Genomic DNA, 23,235 nt, shown 5'->3' with positions numbered 1-23,235 from the left:
CTGGAGAAAGGATGGAAATGTTCATAAAGACAGCTAAAAAATAAACAGGTAAATAGTTCCCCATGGGGCTCAGGCCTCAACTATATAGATGACCTGCTGGAGAGAATTTCAGGCCAGTTGACAGTTTGATTGACTGGCGATCTGACCAATCATAACGCTCAATCTGCCAAATTGTCTGACAAACAAACTAGACGGTAGTAGATTAACATCGGTGGACTTTGAAAAATTGTGTGTATTGACATCTTTCAATGGTTGTATTAGATTATACTGTTGTATTAGGTAATACTGTATTAGAAAAACAAGTGTATTTAATTTGTATCTATTGTATTTGTCTCATGATTTGTAATGTGCTTCTCTAATTTATATAAAAAAAAACTATGTACAGGTGCGTGTATGTATGTATGTATGTATGTGTATATATATATATATATATATATATATATGTATGTATGCATGTATATATATACATACATACATATATATATATATACATACATACATACATATATGTATAGAGTATATGTATAGTATAAATATATATGTATAGTATATATATATATATATATATATATATGTGTGTATAGTATATATGTATATATATATATGTATATGTATAGTGTATATATATATATATATATGAAATAAAATTTCTCATATCATGGTCATATGTCACCACCCTGTCCTGTTTTGAACCTGGCAAAATCTGGTCACCTTACATGATCAGTTCATTTGCCACTTAAACAGGCACTACTAAAGCTGAGACCTTGTTTCATACCAAAAGTAATCTGCTCACTTGTCTGTCGGCGCGTTGTCAGTTTCCTTTTTACTCAACAATGTTTTTTTTTTTACTGTGTGAGAATGTATGGTGTGAGAGCGCCACGGCTTGTTAGACAACAAAGAGGGGTGGGTCTTTTTGCAAAGGGTCAATTGGGTCAACATCTTACATCTGTCTAATTATAGTAACTTATTTTATTAGACAATTACATTAAATGTCCTTTGCAAATATAGTATTCATTTTGTTAATGAATAATTTGATAAAACAATGTAAAAATTATACAGTTACAACAAGAAATGTAAAATGATTTTGTATGGGTTGATGTAAAATTGAATGACAGATCTTAATGCAAACAGTAAAAATGAAAAATATAGCCTAATAATAAAGTGATATAAAATAAAGATATATAAAAACAGATTTTATCATATGTGTAAATAGTTCCTACCAATGAAATCATTGGATTTGCCAATGTCATAGTCCCAAACGGTCACCTCCAGGGTCTTTTTGCTGAGGTCAGCATACTTGATCTCATAGAAAAACTCCTGTTATAGAGAGAATGGAATTAGCATTTATAAAAACAAAGTGAGATACAGAGTCAGTAAATCAGGCATTGGTCAGGTTAATTTTACTTCATTGAATTCAGGGTTGAGGGTCTTCTTTTTGACAGCTGTCTTGTGCTTTGATTTTTTGTTCTCATCTGGCTTGAGATACCTGAAATACATTGGTGATATAGAGAGAGAAAAAAGAGATGCATTTAGTTTGATCTTTTACTAAAGGTTAAGTTGACTTCTTTCTGGCAGATGCATAATTCTGAAATAATTGCACCATAGCAAAGGCAGTAAAATTGGGAGCACATTTGAAACAAATGCAGAATAGTGTTGTTGTATGCAACATGTCAGTATGTCCACTAGAGGGCATTGCAGCTCCTGTGTATAAAACACGGAGGGCTGAAAGAAACAGCCATGAAAGGACAAACAAAGGTTCATTGCAGGACATTTTCACCATTTGCTCTTGGAGCATTTTTTTTTTTAATTCTTAAAAAAAAAAGATTAAACAACCGCACTTCACTTGTCTGCTGACTTCGAGGTCATTAAATGTCTCATTGCGGCCCTACTCCTGCAAGCCCTCTTAATGAGGGTCCCTTGCTCTTTTACCAAGACCACCAGACAAACAGACAGCCAACAGACTGATTAAAGAAGATCCAGGCAGTGAACCCAGCAGCCTAATAATCACAGCCTGCGTCTTATTTTGTAAAGGCAATAATTTAATTTCCCTAGGTATTTATGTAGAATGGCATTCTTTATTTTTATCCATCTACGAATCAAACAGAATTCATTGAATAACAGAGTAAAAAACTGAAATGATTCAAACAGTGTTCTGTTCAGGATAGTACAGAAATGACAGAAACTTGTAAAAGGCTCATTTCCCTTGAATTGTAACAGTCTCCCTGGAGCTCTCTTGACAGGGAATGACATTTGCTCTTGTAATAGTGCTGCTGGACAACTATTTTATTCAGCTTTTCTAGTGACTAAATGCACCTGTAGTGTAAAACGAATGAAAAAAACATTTAATTTGTGCGTAGATATGCAAGAAAAACAGAGGAATGATTGATCTGAAAATTGCAGATGGAGACAAACTGATGACACAAATGCACAAGATTTGCACTGTTTGTTGAAACGACGAATAAATAATTTAGTATTCAAAGCTTTTGTAGAGTCAGAACCAGGCTGGTTAAATTGACCAATGTTTGTACATGTAAGAAACAAATCATAGTGCCGCTCTGCTGTAATCCCTCTATAAGTCGTTGGATTCGGGAAGCGAGGGAGTTGAGAGCTCTAATCCCCTCTGTGTGCTGACGCAGAGATCACTGCTTCATTTCACTCAACACATTCCAGTCCTCAAAATACACATGCATTTGCATTCCTCCCTATCAAAGACACAATTCTATTTTGATATTAAGCGTTGACTAATGGTTTAGATACTTGTGTTTGGCAGGATGAATGGATGTGCTAAGGTTTTTGTTATAAACATATGTGCACATACATACATCCAACATTGTAGGTAAATCATTTAGCAAGCGGTTTATCCACAGTGATTTAATGGTACATTTATTTCAGAGATAATCCCTTAGATATTTGGGGTTAAGTGCCTTGCTCAAAAGCTCATAGCTCATTCCTGTGAGATAGGCTTTATGTGGAATGTTGCATGACCGGAAAACAAGTCTCATTGCATCTGCATGTGTTGAGTTAAAAGAGTCATCGGATGCAAAATTCACTTTACAAGTTGTTTGAACATAAATGTGTGTAGGAAGTGTGTGTACACATCCATCCTATAATGATAAAAATCCATCCAGTGTTTTCTTTAAAATCCCCTCTCTCAAATCAGGCTGTTCTGAGATTCCTGTCAGAATGATGTAGTTTTGTACAGGTCCCTCCCACAATAGAGACCAAATAAGACCATCTTACCTTAGACCCGCCCTAAGTGAGCTGAGAGCTGGCAATTGAGGCGTTTTGTTGTTGGATGTAATAATGAATATAGCAGTTGTCATTTACTCTCGACATCTGAGCCGCTGAAGATGCAGAGGATTAACGTTACTTTCATTTTTGAAAGGAATACACGATCCCCGATCTACATAAATGCACCTATGGTCACGCGAATCATTCGGGATCCAGCTTCATCTACAGAAGAAGTGAGTATAAGGGTTTTTATGAATCTTTGCAAATTGCCTTTCCTAATAATGTGTTAGTTAGCCAGTTTTGCGGCTAAAGTAAACAGCACTGCTCGTCACCCCACGGAAAAGAGGGGCGGGGTCAGCAGAGCTCATTAGCATTTAAAGCAACATGGACTAGAATGGCTTGATGAAACCAGAGCTGATTTTGACAGGGTAACGATGATGTTTTTTACACTACCATCGAGAAATTTAAACCAAAGTATGTTATAGACGTTTCATCAAGACCCTAAAGAATCATATCAACTTGTGGAAAATGGGTATCCGATGACTCCTTTTAACAGCAGTATGAACTGACAACGATATCTAAGAACTTTGAAAGTAAGGATTGAGGATTCGATTAGAACTACAAACACGCATAAAAAGTATTTAAAAACTACAAACATGGCAATTAAGCGAGACCGACAGAGGCAGAGAAAGGGGTTTGAGTGATAATCAATGTCTAACCTGATTAAAAATATTTATTTAATGTTGTGAGCGTTATATTTAATCTGCAGCAACATTGTGAACTTTAATAATTATACGTTTAGTCATTAACTTTTAAATGCATCATTATGCAAACATATGAAGAGAGTTCTCGGCATAATAGACCCACGACTGGCAGATCAATGTGCCTCTTTCATTTCTCTCCAATACGGTAGGATATCAAATTAAACGAAATGTGAATTTTGTTAACTTTGATAAGATGATTGACAAGGCAGTTTAAACAGTGACAGAATGCACGTAACTGCAACAGAGCGTCTATTAAAGAAGCAGTTATGATGAAGTAGTATGTCCTAAAGCTTGCCTACTATTCTGCTACATACTCAAAAGTATGTACTTTTTCTTCACAAAAAGAGTGCATACTTTAAGAGCATAGTATCAGTAAGCGAATTGGGACGCAGCATCTCTTTGAATAGGTGTGGCAGATTGTAGACTCTGAAGTAAACGCTCACTGATATGATTGGCTAACAGTTGTGTATGCTTGACAGCCTACATCCTTCACAGATAGACGCTGCTATGATTTGGGTTAAAAATGCATAAATACTCATATCAAATAATATGTTTTACAGACAAAGCAATAGTTATCACAAAGTTACTCACACTTGTGTTGCGACATTACTGTCAGATCCAATATAGCTGGCACAGTATCATCTTTTTCAATCTTTTATTCAGTCTTTCTGAAAATCCTGCGTCAAATTGTGCCTTGTTTGTAAAAGAATCCGCGGTAAAACGAAGTGAAAAAGTTCTTACTGATGCGGTCTGGAACTTTTTCCCCCACAACTTTGCACTGCACAGCGTCTTGTCTTTGGAACATCTTTATCGTTTGGTTTCTGCGTAGACCTGCATGTTCACCATTTGCAAACACTACATGCGCAAATTGGTGGGTGGGGCTAAACAGGCAGTGATGTAGAAGCAGGCGTTGATCTTCCTCTTCAAACCCACAACCTTCTGGTGTTCACCCAACAAGATACTCTACCCTCAGATCAGCACTTGAAAGTCAACTTGAAATGAATATTCACCCCATTTTTTTTTAAATGCGTAAGTGATCTTTGTTTGAATGATTTGTCTGTGCATAGGTTTAATTTTTTTTTTTACATTGTTTTTGTCTCATCATTTTAATGTCAATGAACTCAACAGAACATCTACCATTACTTCCATTTTCTGTGGTGCATCTAATCTATGTAGGCAAAATCTCTCACATATTATTTGTAATTTTGACAAAAACATTGATGTATTCTAACTTGCATAAAAAGATCCTGTCTTATTGTTATACCACAGATTTGAGTCAACTAACTATACGAAATTCAGCAACAGGAAGCTGGATTTCCTTTGATATCTGTAATTCACATACTCTTATATGCATGGATCTTCTGTTCCACATGAAACGTTTTCACTAAAGCAAGTTATGTGAATTATTTTTGTATTCCTGCACAGGAACAGCTGAACTGTGCTTTTGGTACAGTAAAAACTTACGTTTTAACATAGGGGTCAGAGAAGCCATTGGCATCCATGGCAGCGAGATGGGCACAGCGGATGATGCCCACCACTAAGCCACACTTCTGAGAGCTGTACTTCAGAGAGATCATGATGCGCCCTCGCTCCTCCAGAGACTTGTCATCTGTCTTGTCAATCTATGTTGAGATACACACACACACACACACACACACACACACACACACACATAGAAAACACATCTGTCAGTCCGATGGCTAAGAACTATAAAGAAAAGGATTGATGTAGCTTGTACATAATATGAATAAATATATATTTTTAAGTGGAAATTCTATGAATCTGGTAGCATTAATTATCAGCTCATAAACAGGTCGAAATGTCTACGTCCCGAATTTATTAATTCGCTCAATTCGTTTCATGCACCGCTCTCTTCTTTCCAGTGTTGTCTTGTCTAGACATTTTATGGCAATCTCATCTGTTGAATGTGAGGTAAATCTTCTCTCTCTCTCTCACTCTCACAACTTTGTGGACCCACCAAAGCCGTCAAGCATGAAGTTAATTAGCTGTGGAGAAGGCGTCTAGGTTCATCCCCCACACACTGCTGTCTCATTTCCGTCCCCACTGGAGATCACACACTCTCTCTCTCTCTCTCTCTCTCTCACACACACACACACTGCAGAGTCTCTTCACACAACAAACACACTTCGTACTGTTTGCCAGCTGGTGGAGTCACTCACAGGCCTAAGAGCACATCCCAAGTCAGTCTTTGTGTTTAACTTTTGTCACTTCTACCTGTACTGCAGTCCTGAGAGCAGATCCCAGATCAGTCTGTGTGCTGATCTTTCAGGTGGGTGACAGATAATTAATGGATAGAAGTGAATAGAGCTAAAAAAACTACTTGTATAACTTTTCTAAACTTACTGGGAAATCTCATAATGTCAGGGTTGGAGAGCATTCCATACCTGTCAAATGTAATTTTAATGTCATTTTTTAAATCGAAAGACTGATCTAAATCGACGGTGCTTATCTTTTTAAAACTGACTCATGAAGGCTGAAAAGTAACTTGGAAAAAACGAAAGACTTTAGGGAAACGTTTGTCATTATATAACTGTTTCAGTTCTCCAGTTTGATTGACTAAGTGGTGTCCTATAGGACTGATTTATATATATATATATATATATATATATATATATATATATATATATATATATATATATATATATATATATATATATATATATACTGGTTTTGTCACTCTGCTCATCTGTGTTTGTGTGTTCCAGACACACCGTCAGCCTGTGCATCAGGGGCATTCGGTCTGTAAATCTGAGAATGTTCTGCATACCCAAGCCATTTAAATGGGTTCAGGACTGGCTAAATATTAACATTACTATAAATATATTGTCATTTGAGGTGGAACATAAGGCTTATAAAATAAAATGCTTGGTATAAGTAATTATGTAAATTATTTCTTTGCCAAACAATGGTAATTTTAGGCAAATCTGTGCTGGTTATGGAGGTACAGAGGAGTTTAGCTCCAACCCTAATTAAACACATCTGAACCAGCTTTAAAGACTCAATAGAAATTTCCTGGCAAGTGTTTAGAAGCTGATATGAGCTAAACTCTGCAGGACACTGGCCCTTTAGGTGAAGGTTTGGACACCCCTGGATACAAGTAAGTGGATTCACAACAGCTCACCCAATTCATGACAATATGAATCGTCATTATTGTCCGGGATTTTCATCCTTTGTTGGCAATGTGGGTGATTTAATGCACGAGAAAAGCTGTCCATGAATTGCTAGCCCAAACAGAAAAATGCACTGATGCTGCCAGATAGGTTACCAAATTTATTATTATTATTTTTTTTATATTTATTTTTGCCCTTTTTGCCTTTATATTGAGAGTATGTATTGACAGGAAACAAAATGGGAAAGAGAGAGAGGGGGGTGGGATTGGGAAAGATCCACGGGCCAGGACTCAAACCCAAGATGCCCATGTCAAGGGTGCTGTCATGAGGCTATCGGCATTGACAAATCACATTTGGTAAAAAAAACTTGAGTAAATGAACAGAAATGAACGAAACTGTCGTAACTATATATTTTCATTTGCATAGCTAATTTTGAAAGTCCACTGAAAACTTATCTTCTAATTTTTGGCATAGAATATGTTGATGAAAGTACTTAGCAACATGCTTGAGCAAACTAATAAAAAAATATTTATTGTTCTATTTGTTTTCCTCCTTTATCATTGCATTTGTTTTCCCAATGCTTGACAAGTGTTGACATGCACGTTCTTAAACAAATTACGCTTATTAAGCTGACAACAGGTGGTCATGTAAATGCATTTTCCTTTATTGGGCTTTTACTTGATTGCCATATGGTCTTAAATGGCTTAGGAATAAACTTACTGACACGTCTAGATTTTTGCCCATTGCCCTGATTTTGCCCGGCATGTAAACACCTAAACCTGTGCTCTTTCAGCTGATTGAAGTGCACAACGTTTCCCTTCTCCTGCTAGAACATATAAAGCTGTGGTTTGTGCTGATTCAAGCAGAGGTGTGTAATATGTGATATGTAACAGGAATGCGTCCTTTCTGCAGATTTAAGCGCATTCACCCAGAGCGGGTGTTTCGCTTTAGGGGAGGAGGAAATATATCATACACTGACTCTTTACTAACACACAAAATTCTAAAAATGTGTTCTCATCTCATGCAGCCGAAGAAGTGGTAGAAACTAGTTACAGAAACTGTAAACATTAGAGTATGTACGTATGTACTTAGAGTAAGTTTGCTGCTGACATTTTGGCATACATTGGGGTTTTTAATGTTTTAACATCACAACTATCATAATAAATAGAATACGTAAGTGGAATGTGTGGATTCTTATGTTTTGACATCATCACCAGGAAATAACCCAATTAAAAAAAAAAAAAAAGTAAAAGTAAAACCGGTAAAATTGGTTATTTCATTAAACTGATTTTTGGTAGTCATCAGCAAATGGGTGTAAAAGAAAACATGCTAATTGAATCAGTCATTTAACTGATTAATTCAAAAACAGAATCATTAAAGTGCCCCTATTATGGGTTATAAAAGGTTCATATTTTGGTTTTGGGAGAGGTTGACATGCATACAAGGTCAAAAACACTTTCATTGTCTTATAATATGGATTTATTTTTACCTTACTTGCTCAACGACTCCCAAACGATTCGCTCAATGATTAATTTTTACAAACCCCTCCTTTGTGTGACGTTAATCTGTGGTGATTGGTCCGATTGGTCTCATTTTCATTTCATCAAGTCTGTAATGCCTGATAAAGCAGCATTTGTGAGGCAGTGCTGCTTTTTGTACAGCGTTACCGGGGAAACCGCTATTTTTATCGCTCCAATAGCGGCACCTAGTGGCAAAGAATGAATTTGCATTTTCATGCAGACCAAAGCGAAAAGACCAACAAGTGGGCGGGCAATATGCTAAGGTTTCATGTTGACGTCAACATTAAACAGCTTGGGATTCATTTTAAAATGACTCGTTTCAATGATTCAGAGTCAACTCTCTTTTGAGAGACGATACCTTTATACACGGTGCTATACACAGCTTATACACAGCTGTGTTACACACTGCATGAAAGGTAATTTTCAAAAATTCATAATAGGGGCACTTTAAGGAACAAAAGACCACAACATTGTGTTGGTTGGAGACATGCAATGGTTAATTCTGCTTTGACTTCTTTTGGAACTCTTTAGTAAATGGTAATATTGGGTCTAAGTTACTTAAAGGGTTAGTTTACCCAAAAATGAAAATTATGTCATTAATTACTTACCCAGTTAATCGTTCCAAACCAGTAAGACCTTTGTTCATCTTTGGAACACAAATTAAGGTATTTGATGAAATCCGAGAGCTTTTTGACCCTGCATAGAGAGCAACGCAACTAACACGTTCAAGGCCCAGAAAGGTAGTAAAGACATTGTTAAAATAGGCCATGTGACATCAGTGGTTCAATTGTAATGTTATAAGGCAACGAGAATACTTTTTGTGGGGAAAGAAAACAAAAAATAATGACTTTATTGAGCAAATTTTCCTCTTTTGAATCAGTCTTTGTTATTTTTGTTTTCTTTGTACACAAAAAGTAGCTTCATAACATTACGGCTGAACCACTAATGTCACATGGACTATTTTAATGATACCCGAGGAACGAAGATCTTATGGATTTGGAACAGCATGAGGGTGAGCAATTAATGACAGAATTTTCATTTCTGGGTGAACTATCCCTTTAATATCATCAAAGCAATATCACACTGCAATCTCGTGCTTACAGCCAAATTTAGAACAACAGTGTTCTTGCTCATGTGATATTGAGTATTGATATTGTGATATTGAAGTATTGATATTTTGATATTGAAGTATAGATGTGACAAATAAGCGATAATGCACATACATCTGATTGTCATCACAAACTAAACCCTGTCAGGGAGATCAGGACCTCGATGCAAAGTTATAATATACACTGGCTGGATGTACATTATCCCACTTATTACATGGTTACTTAGCATATAAGTAAATAACTGGACAATATTGATTTGAGTTGGAAATATTTCCTAGCAAGCCAAGATAGATGAACCTTGGAATGTCGAAATTGACCGATCAGAATCAAACATTTCAGAGAGCCGCGTAATAAATAGCAATAAACATTCTATAAGTTTAACATTGATTCTATCGGCTACTGAGAATGTGAAGGTTTATATGACCCCTGTCTTTCAAGCAAGATACTCTGATAAAAGATACTATATGAGATCAACCCCCACCACCCATTACCTGCTCATCCTGTCAATCCATGAAGCACTTTGACACAGTAATCATGCTTTAAAACCTACATCCACTACCCTCAAATGAAGAAGACATGCCTACAAGTAAGTGTATCAAATTGCTTTCCTTAACATTTTCCTCCTCCTCCTGCCAGACCATATAAAGCAGTAGTTTGTGCTGATCCTAGCAGAGCTGCGCCCAGGTACTGACGAAAGACTTCCTGCTGAGCTATAGCTTTAGTTTGTGACTAGGGTATAACATTTCAGATATAAGGTATGGCCCATGTACTAACACATGTGTGGGACTGTGTCCCTCATACATTCATGGCTGTATATTTCCAATGAAACAAAAATGCATTCCCTCGAGGATATGGCAGGTTTTGAATCAATCGATACAAGCTGCAATTGTTAAACCATTGTTAGTTTTCTTCCAGCAGCAAGCAGCTTATAGCTTTATCACATTGTATTGTTTGCTGGTGTTTGTAAGTCTGTCATGTTTGTCTCAGATCGTTGATGGATGTGAGGATGTTGCTCCAATGATAATTGATTTCTAATTACTATGTTGATTCTAATGAGAGTCACTTTGGACGTCCTAATCAATTTGATATCTGAATCTCCTTATGTAGCTTTCAAACTTCCCTCAATTTCTCCATCACTCACAGACAACCACACTGATGATTAGCACAACTGAGCTCCTTCCGTCGTCAGACTGACTCATTTTCAGAGATGAACTCTAAAAGACTGTAACTCACAGGAAGTTGTTTCTCCAAACAGTTGCTGAAGTTCTTTGTCTGGTTGGGTTTGAGTTTCTTCAAGGGGATTCGGGTTTCACCAATGAATTCGTTGTGGCGGAATTTGTCCTCGTCACACACTGAAATCCTAGATGAAAACAAAAGATTGCCTGTGAGTTCTGAGTTGTAGATTTGACATGTAAAGGAATTATACAGCTGGTGAGAAGACTTTCATCACCATGTTAATCTGATGTACCATTTCAAAGCTTTCAAAATACATTTATACTTATCTCAAACTGTTCTGACCCTGTCTGAACCTACTAATAAAATCTGTACTCCGTTCAGTCAAAGAAATTTATGGAGGAGTACATATCCACATATCAAGTCAAGTGTTGAAAGAAAGCATTAAAAACTGATTCCCCACCACCTGTGCTTCATAACGGTTTTGAAAAGCACTTATTCTCTGTCAAATACATAGTGTGACTGCAACCAATTATTCAGTATATCCTATATATTTAGAATCCATAGCAGAAGCTCCATGGGAGGATCTTTTTATCGGTGTGTGTTTCACCATACTTGGCCACATGTCACATCCTTTCTTTTTCACTATAGATGTTCATTTGCATTAAGCTTGCTCACTGTGAAATTAGTTTTCTGTGCTATTTGCAGCGTCGGCAAGAACCACTTGATATGTGGGGGTAGGAACAAAGGCACGGCTTCTTTTAGTTTTGCACAGGTCAATAATAACATTTGACTGGATGCAGATGAGTAATTCACATAGGAAAAAAGAACTTACTGTTGATATCTCTCATTTACAGAAAGAACAGATGGCCAGAATAACAACAAATCCATGTGTTTAAGATGGTGATGAATTGGCCAACAGCAGAAAGAAGAATTATTTCACCAAAATATGAAAATCTTACTATTTACTCACTCTCATGCCATTTCTTTCTGTTAAACTGAGATATTTTGCAGAATATGCTAGCTGCTCTTTTCCACATAATAAAAGTGCATGAAGTCCCAAAAAGGACATCAAAAACACCATGCGCATCGTGTTATTCAAAGTTAGCTAAATCTATATGACATATGCGAGGGACAGACCAAAACGCAAGTTAATTACTGAAAAGACTGTCTTCTGCTTAGGCTCTGAAATCTTATTTAAGCTTTTGCACATTCAAACCTGGCATGTCATAAGTACGAGAACCAATTGAGCTTATGTGATGTTTATTTTCCTGTGGCTATGTGCCATCCAATAATTTCTCCTAAATACAATTCAAAGTTTAGTTAGTCCATCAGTTTAACAATTTATTTAATTTTAAACAGGTTTAATATACACACACACATACACACTTAAATGAAAACCAGACCCCAGTGTTTGTAGAATATGTGTTTGAAATGTTTTGGTGAATGAAAGAGCTAAATAGCAGGTTCTATCCAGTGCCTCTCAAGCCAGCATTGCTGATCCAGACAGTAAAATTCAGACATATTTTCACTCTAGACACGTTTACATGTCTCAGGTTCAGTCCGCATGCTTAACACCTCATAACATGACTGATTCCTTCAACTCCATCTTCAACAAATATCATAAAACTCCACAGAAACTGTGTTAGAAACAGACATACAAGCATATAGGGCACTTTACAGAGTAGTCTGTGATGGTTTATGATCTAAAAACATTTTCATATATCAGGATGTCCAACAATAAAATACATCAAACAGACTAATGTAGAAAAGGAGATTCTAGGATTTCATTCTGAGCAGTGATGTATTTGGTTGCATTTTATTTTATTATACAGATGAGAGAAGAGGAGCATGAGAGCTGAACTGCTACCCAGTGCCACCTATTTTAAAAGTTCTTAATAACTAGTAAGGAGAAGTCTCAAATTGACTCGTAAAACTAATCAGATTTTTAGGGGGGCTGAGATGAAACACACTAGGGCCAAAGCCTGTCTTAATAAGGTCTAGCAATGTCTACGCTTCAATCGATTTGAGTTACACAGCCTTAATAGTCAATAAGGTAAGGAAGAACACCGAATACTGCCCTATCCACATTGTTTCCATTTGTTACCTTTTCACTGCTTTAACAATGAATTCCTGAATGCTTGTTCTATTCCAATCTGGAAGTTTATTTGTATTTGTAACTTACCATAGCTATTCATTGCTAACTTGTTCAGGTTGGCTCAGTAGTTCTGCTCTCCAAAGTCTTTTCAGGTAAACAGGCAATCACACTTTGTTTTCCCAGCAGATTGATGAAGGTCTTGAATGAGGCACGGGCAGCTACAGCACCACTCCGGCATGTTCAAAAGGTCTGGTTAATAAAGCCACTTTCCTCTCCTGTGTTACATGTGGATATGACTGTGTCCCCAGACGGCTATGTGTGCTGGATTGCTCTTCATGCTGTTTCCAGAACAGCGCTTTTTCTGTTTGTTTTGATTATGGTTGATTACTGTAGTGCGCATGTTTAATGCTAACTGTTCTCTTGGATAAATGTGCAGGGAGTTCTGGGATTTTTCTACAATGCTATTCTCACAGGCAATCACAGTACATTGTGTTTTTCGGCATGAGCCAGATATGTATGTCTAGACTTAAATTTGCAAAAACAATCCTGCATAATGAGAGATATAAAAGTTCTGTTTAGTAAGATGTAAAAGCAATGGTCCTCCTTACTAAAATATATTTTGTTTTAGAAAGAATTTAATACTTTTATGCAGCAAGGATGTATTAAACTGATAAAAAGTGACAGTAAAGATATGTATAATGTTACAAAAGATTTACATTTTAAATATATGCTGTTGTTTTGAACGTTCCACACAAATAATCCTGAAAAAAGGTTTCCACAAAAATATTATGCAGCACTTTTGAAACTTCTTTAAATATTTATAAGAAATACAACTTAAGAAACAAATCAGCATATTTAGATATTTAGATTTAAAGGATCATGTGACACTGAAGACTTGAGCAATATATATATAGTTTTAAATCGTACTATTTCACAATATTACAAAAATATATTCTACAATGCAGCATTCCAGCTTTGTGAATATTCAGATATCTGTCTTGGCAAGTATTCACACAAACATACTCTGTTAAACTGCTCTTATAGTTTTAATAATCAATTTATTTGTAATGAATATATTAAACAGAAAACTAAATTGATAAATATATATAAGGATATGTTAATATGGTTGGAACATTATATTGGTTCATGCTTTCATTCATGAAATAATTACACCATGTCAGTCAGTTAAATTAAATTCCCACTAAAAATATAAGCAGGAAGTAAAATGTCAGAGTTCATGAAGACGGCCAAATTGTAATATCCAAACAGTGTAATAGAAAATTAGATCAGGCATATTTTGAGCTAAAAGTATGCTGAGAGGGAAATGAATAAACTATGCACATTTGCCTTAGAGACAGACTCGTTATTTGAGATTGGAAGAGGCTGGGGTTCCTGCGTTAAAAAAAAGCTTTCTGTTGTAGTCCTCTTTGTTTTATTATTCAGAGATAAATCCCGTTGTGTCATAAAATAAGAAAAATAAGAGGTGAAGCACATCTAGCTACATCTAATTGTCTGTAAACGTTCCAGAAAATGTGTTTGCAAATAGTATTTTTGTATTTTTAAACAGCAAGTGCAAATTAAAAGGCTTTCTCGGGTATAAAGGCACGAGAGGTGAGCCACTTGTGTGGGTAATTGAATTTGATTCAAATTCTAGTTTGATTCAAACAGAGTGGGCAATTTGGCTTTGAATAGAGCTGTCACTGTCTGAGACGATGTTGGCAATGGAGGTATGCCTTTTCAGATCAATCACATGCTTTTCATAGCTACGGGAAGAGTTCAGCCCACCATTAAAACACCACTTTGATGTTCATTGGCGACACATGAAGATTGCCGGAAAATGAGGTTTGGTGAATAATGGGAAAGACCGAATGCTGAAGGGAGATAACACCTCAGAGCTTCATTGTGTGAAAGTCTGAAAGACTGAAGCCTGACTTCGTGTTCATGTCTGACTTACACTCTGTAGGAGTGCTGTGGCTCTCTTTGTGAAGCTGTCCATAAAGTTTTCCCTGCAGATGAGATGATTTGAAGATTGTGAATAATAATGAATTATGCTTAAATGTGACAATCTGAAAGGTTAAAGCTCTATGAGATGCTACATACAAAGGCTCCTGACTGCGCATATCACATGTCCGGGTCCTATAAGGTTTTTCAGACTTTTTCATGCCAAGGATCTCTAAATAAAATCAAATTGTTGCCTTTTTTTTTTTTTTGAAGCATCACTATATAAATTATAAAGGCAGCTATATATTTTTATATATAAAGACTTATACTGTGTGAGAGAAATATTAAGTCTGATTTTATAGAAACTTTTTTTAATTATTAAATATTTGTTTTATACAAAATTGGATTTTATATTGGCTAATTATTAAATTATTATCTGGAAAGTAAGTTATTTTTTATTAAATAATATAGTATTAATAGTATTTTGTGTCTTTTTGGAAATCATAGCAGATTTGGTATTTATTAATTATTGATTTAAAAAGGGCTGTATTTAGAAATTAGAATTAAACTATAATATCAAATTTGACATGTTAAAAATGATTGTGTTAAACATTATAATTATGTCCATATTCTTTTATGTACATATTTTCTTTGACATATCTAGAAATACATTATGTAAAACATTTAGGTAACACTTTATATAGGGACCAATTCTCACTACTAACTAGTTGCTAATTAGCATTAACATATCATTAGTACTTATAAAGCACATATTCTGCATCCCTAATCCCACCCAATACCTAAACCAAACAACTACATATTAATAAGCAGCAAATTATGAGTTTATTGCAGTAAAATTAGTTGTAAATGGATTGTTAATAGTGAGAATTGGACCTTAAAAAGTGTGACCATTTTTCCTTGCTCTCATATTTTCACAAATGTTATAGCACCCCTAGTTTGAAAACCTCTGCCCAACACACATGCATTATATAAATAATTATTTTAAAGTATATTCATGCAGTGTGAATATATTTCAGATGGTAAAATGTTTTCCCAGTGTTTCCATTATACTTTCAGCACAACAGCACTTCGAGCACTGCTTGTATTCATGTGACTTGTCACACATTCACATTAGCCACGTTTACTTCTTGACTAACCTATACATTGTGAGAAAAAAAAAAAAAAGCATAGATTATTGGAGTACATTTTACAAGAAAATAGTATTTCAATCTTTCAACTGCAAAATTTCACTCACGTTTCAATGTGCTATTGCCATTTCTTTTTAATTATATTTGTTTCTGAGTGAAAATTGTTTTCTACACCATTATTTGCTCATTATAGTAGAATGTTAAACCTCTGTTTAAACTATGTCAACACTACTCACTGGAGCACAGAATGCCAGTGTAATTTAATGATGACGTTACAGAGGAACTGAAATAGAAGATTTCTCTTCCTGTTAGAGAGAACGCCTTTGTCTCTTTTCATTTGTACCCTCCTTTCATCGTGATCAAGAGCAAACAAGACAGAGTCAGACATAAGACAATTTTATCACTGGTGGGCACAGACCATCAGGGCTTTACTAGACAGGCTTTATTGAGAAAATTTAAGGAGTTATAAAGTGCCAGAACGCTGCAAGAGGAAATAATGAAAATGTAGTTTTTGTAAACGCTAGAGGTGAGACGCTTAATATGCCAGTATTTGCAGTTTATTTACGTGAAGGACAAGAGCGACTGTGAGGGGAGACTTTTGGTTTCCATGGAAACTGGCTAAGACAGCCCTAAAGAAAAGCGACGGTGAATCATCAGGTGGGTCCTCCTCGATCCAGATGTCCACAGACGCACACAGACACATTTCTGTACTTCACCTCAAAACAGTAAACATCAGTGACAGATTTCAGTCAACTGGTTAGTTTGTCCGGATCACTTCATCATACAGCCTCATCCCAAAGGAACTCATTTAAAAACAGCACAAAAAGCTTTTAAAAAAGGCTGAAACCCTCATCCCAGGCCTCAGGTCAACCGTTCAAACTCTTAAATCACCCAGCTTCATCCCATCACCACCTCCCTCTAGCTGTGTTGAATGAAGCCGTTACTGCAGCGTTTAAGCACAGAAATGTGACCTTTGAAGCGCAGACTCTCTGCCTCATTAATTCACACTGAGTCCAGACAAATCTGGGAGCCTCCAAACCCAGGGCTGCAATCTTAGCGGGAAAAGTCTGTGACTCACACAATAACTGCCTGCTCTCACTGCTCTGGCCTGTCTAGACGACTCCACCATGAACCTGGTGTCGGTGTCAAACTTTTTAGCGTCTTGCAACATCAAAGTTGCTCAGGAAAAAGAGACTGCCGGTCACATTGTTCCGTCTCATCTCTATTAGGAGATTTATTATTTGAATTATTATTTTCCTAACTTAACTCACAAACTACAATTTATCTGCCATCATTTGTACAGATATAAATTACATATATTTCTTAGTTTTTTATTAAGTATATGTTTAATAACTTTAATAATCAATTTTTCCATCGTTTAATTAATTGTTTTAGTGATCGTTAAGAAAATATATCTTTTGTATTTCCTCAGAGGGGGTGTAGTCATTTATGCTGTGCACTGTATATATTTATATATATAAAAAAGATATAGTTTGAATTGCATTTATTTAAAATAATGAATCAACTGTATCTGAAAAGGGTGCACACCTCAAAGTAATCAACTGCTTTGATACTTAATATTAACTAAATCGTTTTTGCATTTATATGGTACTAATTACTTTAGCTGTCAGGCATAATAAAATGTTTAAAAGCGAAAGTGTAAGCAAAAACTAGTATAATTATTTGAAATGGGGTTCAATCTTTTTTTTTTTTTTACTAAAATATAGTAAGCAGATGAAGAGTCAAAAATTGTTTTCCAAAACAGCCAATCTTTTAATTCAGTCACACAATATTTTATAGCATTTAGTTCAATTGCTCTTGAACTTGCTGCCAATAATCCTGATAAAAATGAACAGTCTAAATATCTGGCATTCAAGTGGTCCTTTAGACAGAAAAAAATATTAATTGTAAAAATCACATTAAATAATCTTATTTAAAAATGTAGGGAAATACAGTTGCCCCCAACGGTATCCTTGACTATTGTTCATGGTCTTAAAACTAAATATTACAAAGCCAAATAAAAAGTATTTTTATAGTCAGTATTTGGTATTCCAAAGAAATTCCAATGATCCAATAAACTATGAATTCCTAATTAGATGCAAGCTCATTTGGCCAAAGTATTGGGACATTAGTTCATATTTTCCACCTTCCAGAGTATACTTTTCCTTTATATACTGGGTGTATCTGAGACAGAGACTGATGGTTTGCAAGCTTCATTTCTAACGGAAAACTAATCCATATTAAGTAAGAGTTAATCAACACCAAATTGAAATCTGATTCCCATTTAATGCTTTGTCAGCTCATATACATTGTTAGCACTGACAAAGACCAAAAAGTGCTCTTTCAGTAATCAATGGCCATTTTCTGTAGTGACTTGTATTGCAGATAGCATGCGCAGCACTGAGGTGAATGTGTGCACGACATGAGTTTAATTAGCTACACAATACTATTATTTTCATTTACTGACATTTATTCCATTAACCACGAGGAAATAAAATTTAAATGTCCATTTATGTGTAAAACTTGTACTTTTGACCTCATTATCTGACACATTAAACCCTTTTCTTACATTTGCAACATTTAACTAGAAAGACAATGGCAAGTGGGTTCTCTACTCAGGCAACTTGGTTAATCTGCTTTTAATGGATTTGAGGGATATTGTGTGTGTAACACAGCTGTTATGTAATGATACACACAAGTGGAGACTAATGTTCCTCTGTGGTGTAATTTTTACTGCCACTTTGTCTGTGCTATTATCCTAATGCAGCATTTCAATCACTGCACAGGGTTTCAATGCAAGCTAAACAATCAAGCTCTGTAAAAAAAACAACAACCCATTTTGCAACAGTCATGTTTGTAAGGCAGTAAAAGGGCCAATGACATCTCATCTGGAGTGAAATCACCAGGCAACACTGTATATGACTTAAACAGTGTGGCCAAAATAAATAATATGACATGAAAAACTTTAAAATGTTTGCAAAGGTGAGTCCTGATAGGTTGATTACCAGTTGGCACAGAGTCTAAAGGCCTCTAGCAACTGCCACTTTGAATTACGACGCAAGGTAAATAATGAGAGTCAGGTCTAAAGAGTCAGGTTACAAAACCTGTAAAAAGTTTGCGTAAAATGTCTTGCATATTATTAGAGTTAACTATTTTGTATTGTAAAGTTAGTGTTTAATACATTTATTTATTTACTTTTTATTTTTATTTCCTTCCATATTGACAGTTGCAACACCACATATCCAAATGCCCATCCAAGGATAGATGCTAATTGAACTAGAATCTGACTAAACAAAGCCCACTTGTAACCAAGGCCAGTGCACATCACTCCCTACTTTTTACACCCAAAAACACTGGCAAAACTAAATGAATGCTCTCTGTACTCCTGTTTCTGTTGGCAACAGTTAAACATGTTGAGGAAACTCTAATGGCATCAGCAGCCAGCTAATTGGAGTGATTAGATCCTGATAATTGCTCTGCAGGGTCACATAACGTCCAAGGAATATAATGCCATTTTACAGGATAAAGCAAATACTGTTCTCTCAATTTACTGTCATACATCGGAACAGGAACAGAGAGGTTTCATGGACACCCCAAACACCAGATCTAAACAGATCAGTTTTGGAGGACTGACTGAGAAGTAAGTTTCTCCCTCATTCACCAGTCCTTCAACTGGAGGCTTTTTATTTTTATGAATGCCTTATCCCACTATACTCTATTCAGCACTTGTATGGCAGCGATCCAAGAATCATTGAAGCTGTTGATGGCAAATGGTTATTCAGCTTGTAATTAAGTCTCAGGTTCAGCACCGCATGGGGGCCTGGTGTGGGCCTGACCCACCCAATTACAACTGGATCATGGGAATCATGTAACCATGGACACTTAATTAAGAAAACATCTACATTCGCTTTTTTCCTTATTAAAGTAGGATCTCAGTTCAATCACCACTGACATTTTTAAAAAGCCCTCATTAAACTTATTAAGCTGGTTTGCTTTGTGTTCCGCTTTCTCTACTATCCTTTTCTTCTGATCCCATCTACAGTATATGTCATAGGAACAACGTTTTCCCTCTCAACATGTAGCAAATGCATCTTTTAGGGTAATCAACCCTTTGCTACACTCTAACAACCAGGTCACTTCTTTACAATGGATAAGCTATTGTCAGTAGGCTTGACATATAAAAGAAATGAATGTATAGATTCTGATTGGGTACCTGAGTGTTTTGCGAACCATATCTTCATCAGTTATCCCATAATACGTTAGGGTCTCACTCCAGACGGGGTTGAGAGTGTTGCGTAGGGTCTTTGTGCGGAGCTTATTGGCCTGGAAGAGATGACAGATTTGCTTGTAGATTAGTGGTTGTGTTTACTGGCACTAGTTCGCTAAATGAGCACAATCTAAGAAGAAGCCAGACCTTCCAGATTCGAAACTGGAATAAAATCATAATAATAAAATGACATGAATCAGGGTTTTAATTTCTGCATTTAGACATGTACCACATTTTAATAACACGGTTAAAAAAGGGCAAACCTCATTTAGAATGAATAGAAAATAAAACAGCTCATATAATATTTAGTTTGACCTTCCAAGGTTGGCGATCACCATTTTATAAAGCTTAAGCACCTTCTTACACCATTTATTGAAGAACCGTTCATGGCAAAGTAGAAAGTGTCTTACGGTGATTAAAACAGGTGTGATTAACGCAGGTGATTAAAACAGGTGTGATTAACGCAGGTGATTAAAACAGGTGTGATTAACGCCTGTGTCTTTGGTTCATCAAGTACATCTGTGATCTGTTTCCTAATCATAATGGGTTAACTCAGACATCCTGTCCCATTCAATTATTCTGTAACCCTGTGAAGGAGAGTTCAGTTGTACTGTAGGACATATGATCCATACAGAAGGAGAATGACTTAGAGGAGTCTTATGTTGTCAGTAGCTAAGTGGATTGTTGGCAGGGTGAGCAAGAAGGGTTGCGGTCAAAAACAGATGAATTATAATGTGAAGCATGATGATAATTGTAGAGCACAGAGGTTGTTCAGTGACAAGGAAGATCTTAAGGTAGTATTTAAGATGCTGAGATATTCTATTTTATTAATAATAATATTAATATATATATTCTTAATAATTTATTGATTAATTTTCTGTTATCCCGTGGAAGGAAGTTTCTTGAGGCCCCCTAATGGGTCCAGGCCCTCTGGTTGAGAACCACTGCCTTAAAACAACATTACTACAAGGCTCATTGTATTGTATAAAACAATACATCTCCAAGGGGAGAGTAGGCACATACCTTACTAGCTCCAGGCAGCAAGTGCAGCTTAACATAGGGATCTGACAGCCCATTGTGATCCATTGGTTTGAGCCCCTAAGGGAGAGGGAAAGAAAAAAAAAGTGTGACTTATGAAAAACAACCACTTTTAGACATCCTGTGAAGTCAACAGCACGAAGCACCATGTCAGCCTGATAGATTCCACAGGCTGTAGATATCCAATTCACGTCAAACTCCTGCTTTTCTAACAAGACGTACTGTTTCAGATCCGGCCAAATAAGCTAATTAGAAACACTGGAGGTGATGTCGTGCCATGACAGCAGAGCACTCTCCTGAAGCTCTTAGCTTTCTATTAACATGAATTTTAGTATGGGCAAAAAGCTCAAGCACTTTGGGCATAAAAAGCCCAATCGTTGCATGAACACGGCAGAAATATCAGACGTGCAATCATCCAAAAATGAATTGTGTTGTTGGTGCCTAAAATAATAATGGATGTTGTGTTTTTATATAATGTTCAGGTTTGTCTGATGCATGTTTTTGAAATTTTCTTTATAATCAGATTCAACCGGATTCATTATTAAGTATGTTTTTGAGCTATTTAAACAGCCTTGGGGTCTCTGAGACCCCACACAGAACTAGAGGGTTATGAATGAACTACAAGCTGCGCAGGATTTCGAGTAAATATCAATACAAAGCTAGACAACACTGTCTGCTGTCAGAGAGTCTACAGGCAAACATTGATTTAATTGAAAACCTCTGCACCACCTGACACCCATCATCTCCTCTGCGCTACTGCTTAATTACAGTCTTCGTGGTGGGATTCGGTGAGGTAGCATTGGACTTTGGATTCGTACGGTTGCGTAGATCTTGAGGCTCATCAATATCCCAAAGGGTATTAATGAATAATGCCATATAAATTAGATATTTTCAACACTATTAAGCATTACATTCACAGTCAGAGAATAGCACCACTGTCTCTCAGAAACCTCGAGGGGAGTGTTTTTGATTAAGGGAACATGTTCCTCACAAAGTCTGGTTTTACCTTTACGGTCCAAATAATGGTTTTCAGTTTAGCAGTCTGCATAATGCAACTTTACAGCATGATTTGAGGAAAGTGTTCATTATCTTCAATAAACAACAGTCAAGAGAGAGCTTTTGCACTAATAAAATCAAGTTTATTCCCACAGAGTGCTGCTGCTGAAAGAGCTTCAGGTCCTTCCAGAAATGTCTGGCACGAAGTCATATTTCTTTATGGGCAAACATTTGTCTACTTCTTATAATGCTGTCTAATATATATATATATATATATATATATATATATATATATATATTAGTGGTGTCAAAATTAGCGCGTTAACGCTGATTTAGATGCAGAATGTCTTTATGACCACATCAAACGGGAGAAGTTTCAGACACGTGCTCTATACGTCGCCTCCACCCCAGACGCGAGTCAAACAAGCGCGTAAAAGATACTGTGCTTGTAGCGCGCGCTCTTCAAATACACGCACAAAGGTGCCGGTGCGCGCTGTAGCCTATATCATTTCATATCATACAGCGAAAGAAACTACGTGCATGCAATGTCGTAGTTATGCCGTCAGTTAAGGCATGAAGTTACCAAAAAGGCGATTAAAGCTGCCTTAAACTGTGTGCATGCATGCAATATGTTATATATGCGTCACATTTAAGTACATGTCTCTGAAATGGTTTTAAAAACTGTCCTGAGGCACCCCAGCACTGTCTCCCTCATCTAAAATACCCAATTCAACTCATCCGCTCATTAGTTGAGACTTTCAGACCTGAAGTGAGTCAGAAAATGTAAAGAGATTTGTGAGAAAATAAGATGCATGTCAG

The 23,235-nt window shown here is 36.3% G+C and overlaps 1 protein-coding gene across 3 annotated transcripts in view; it reads right to left on the bottom strand.

The window, feature by feature from the left end:
* The window catches only part of LOC306871406 (double C2-like domain-containing protein beta), a 301,845-nt gene that overhangs the window by 2,528 nt on the left and 276,082 nt on the right, over positions 1-23,235 (bottom strand). For all 3 annotated transcript variants that reach the window (XM_079419309.1, XM_079419310.1, XM_079419311.1), the window contains 6 exons: positions 21,406-21,480; positions 20,329-20,438; positions 10,989-11,115; positions 5,460-5,617; positions 1,405-1,486; positions 1,221-1,317 (listed from right to left, as the gene is read on the bottom strand). In XM_079419309.1, coding sequence (XP_079275435.1) covers positions 1,221-1,317; positions 1,405-1,486; positions 5,460-5,617; positions 10,989-11,115; positions 20,329-20,438; positions 21,406-21,480 — 649 coding nt within the window. The remainder of the gene's footprint in view (positions 1-1,220; positions 1,318-1,404; positions 1,487-5,459; positions 5,618-10,988; positions 11,116-20,328; positions 20,439-21,405; positions 21,481-23,235) is intronic.

The sequence above is a fragment of the Barbus barbus genome (genome assembly GCF_936440315.1).
Source record: "Barbus barbus genome assembly, chromosome: 6".
Taxonomy (NCBI): domain Eukaryota; kingdom Metazoa; phylum Chordata; class Actinopteri; order Cypriniformes; family Cyprinidae; genus Barbus; species Barbus barbus.
The sequence above is the reverse complement of the archived record's forward strand: the minus strand, read 5'-3'. Positions and strand labels throughout refer to the sequence as shown.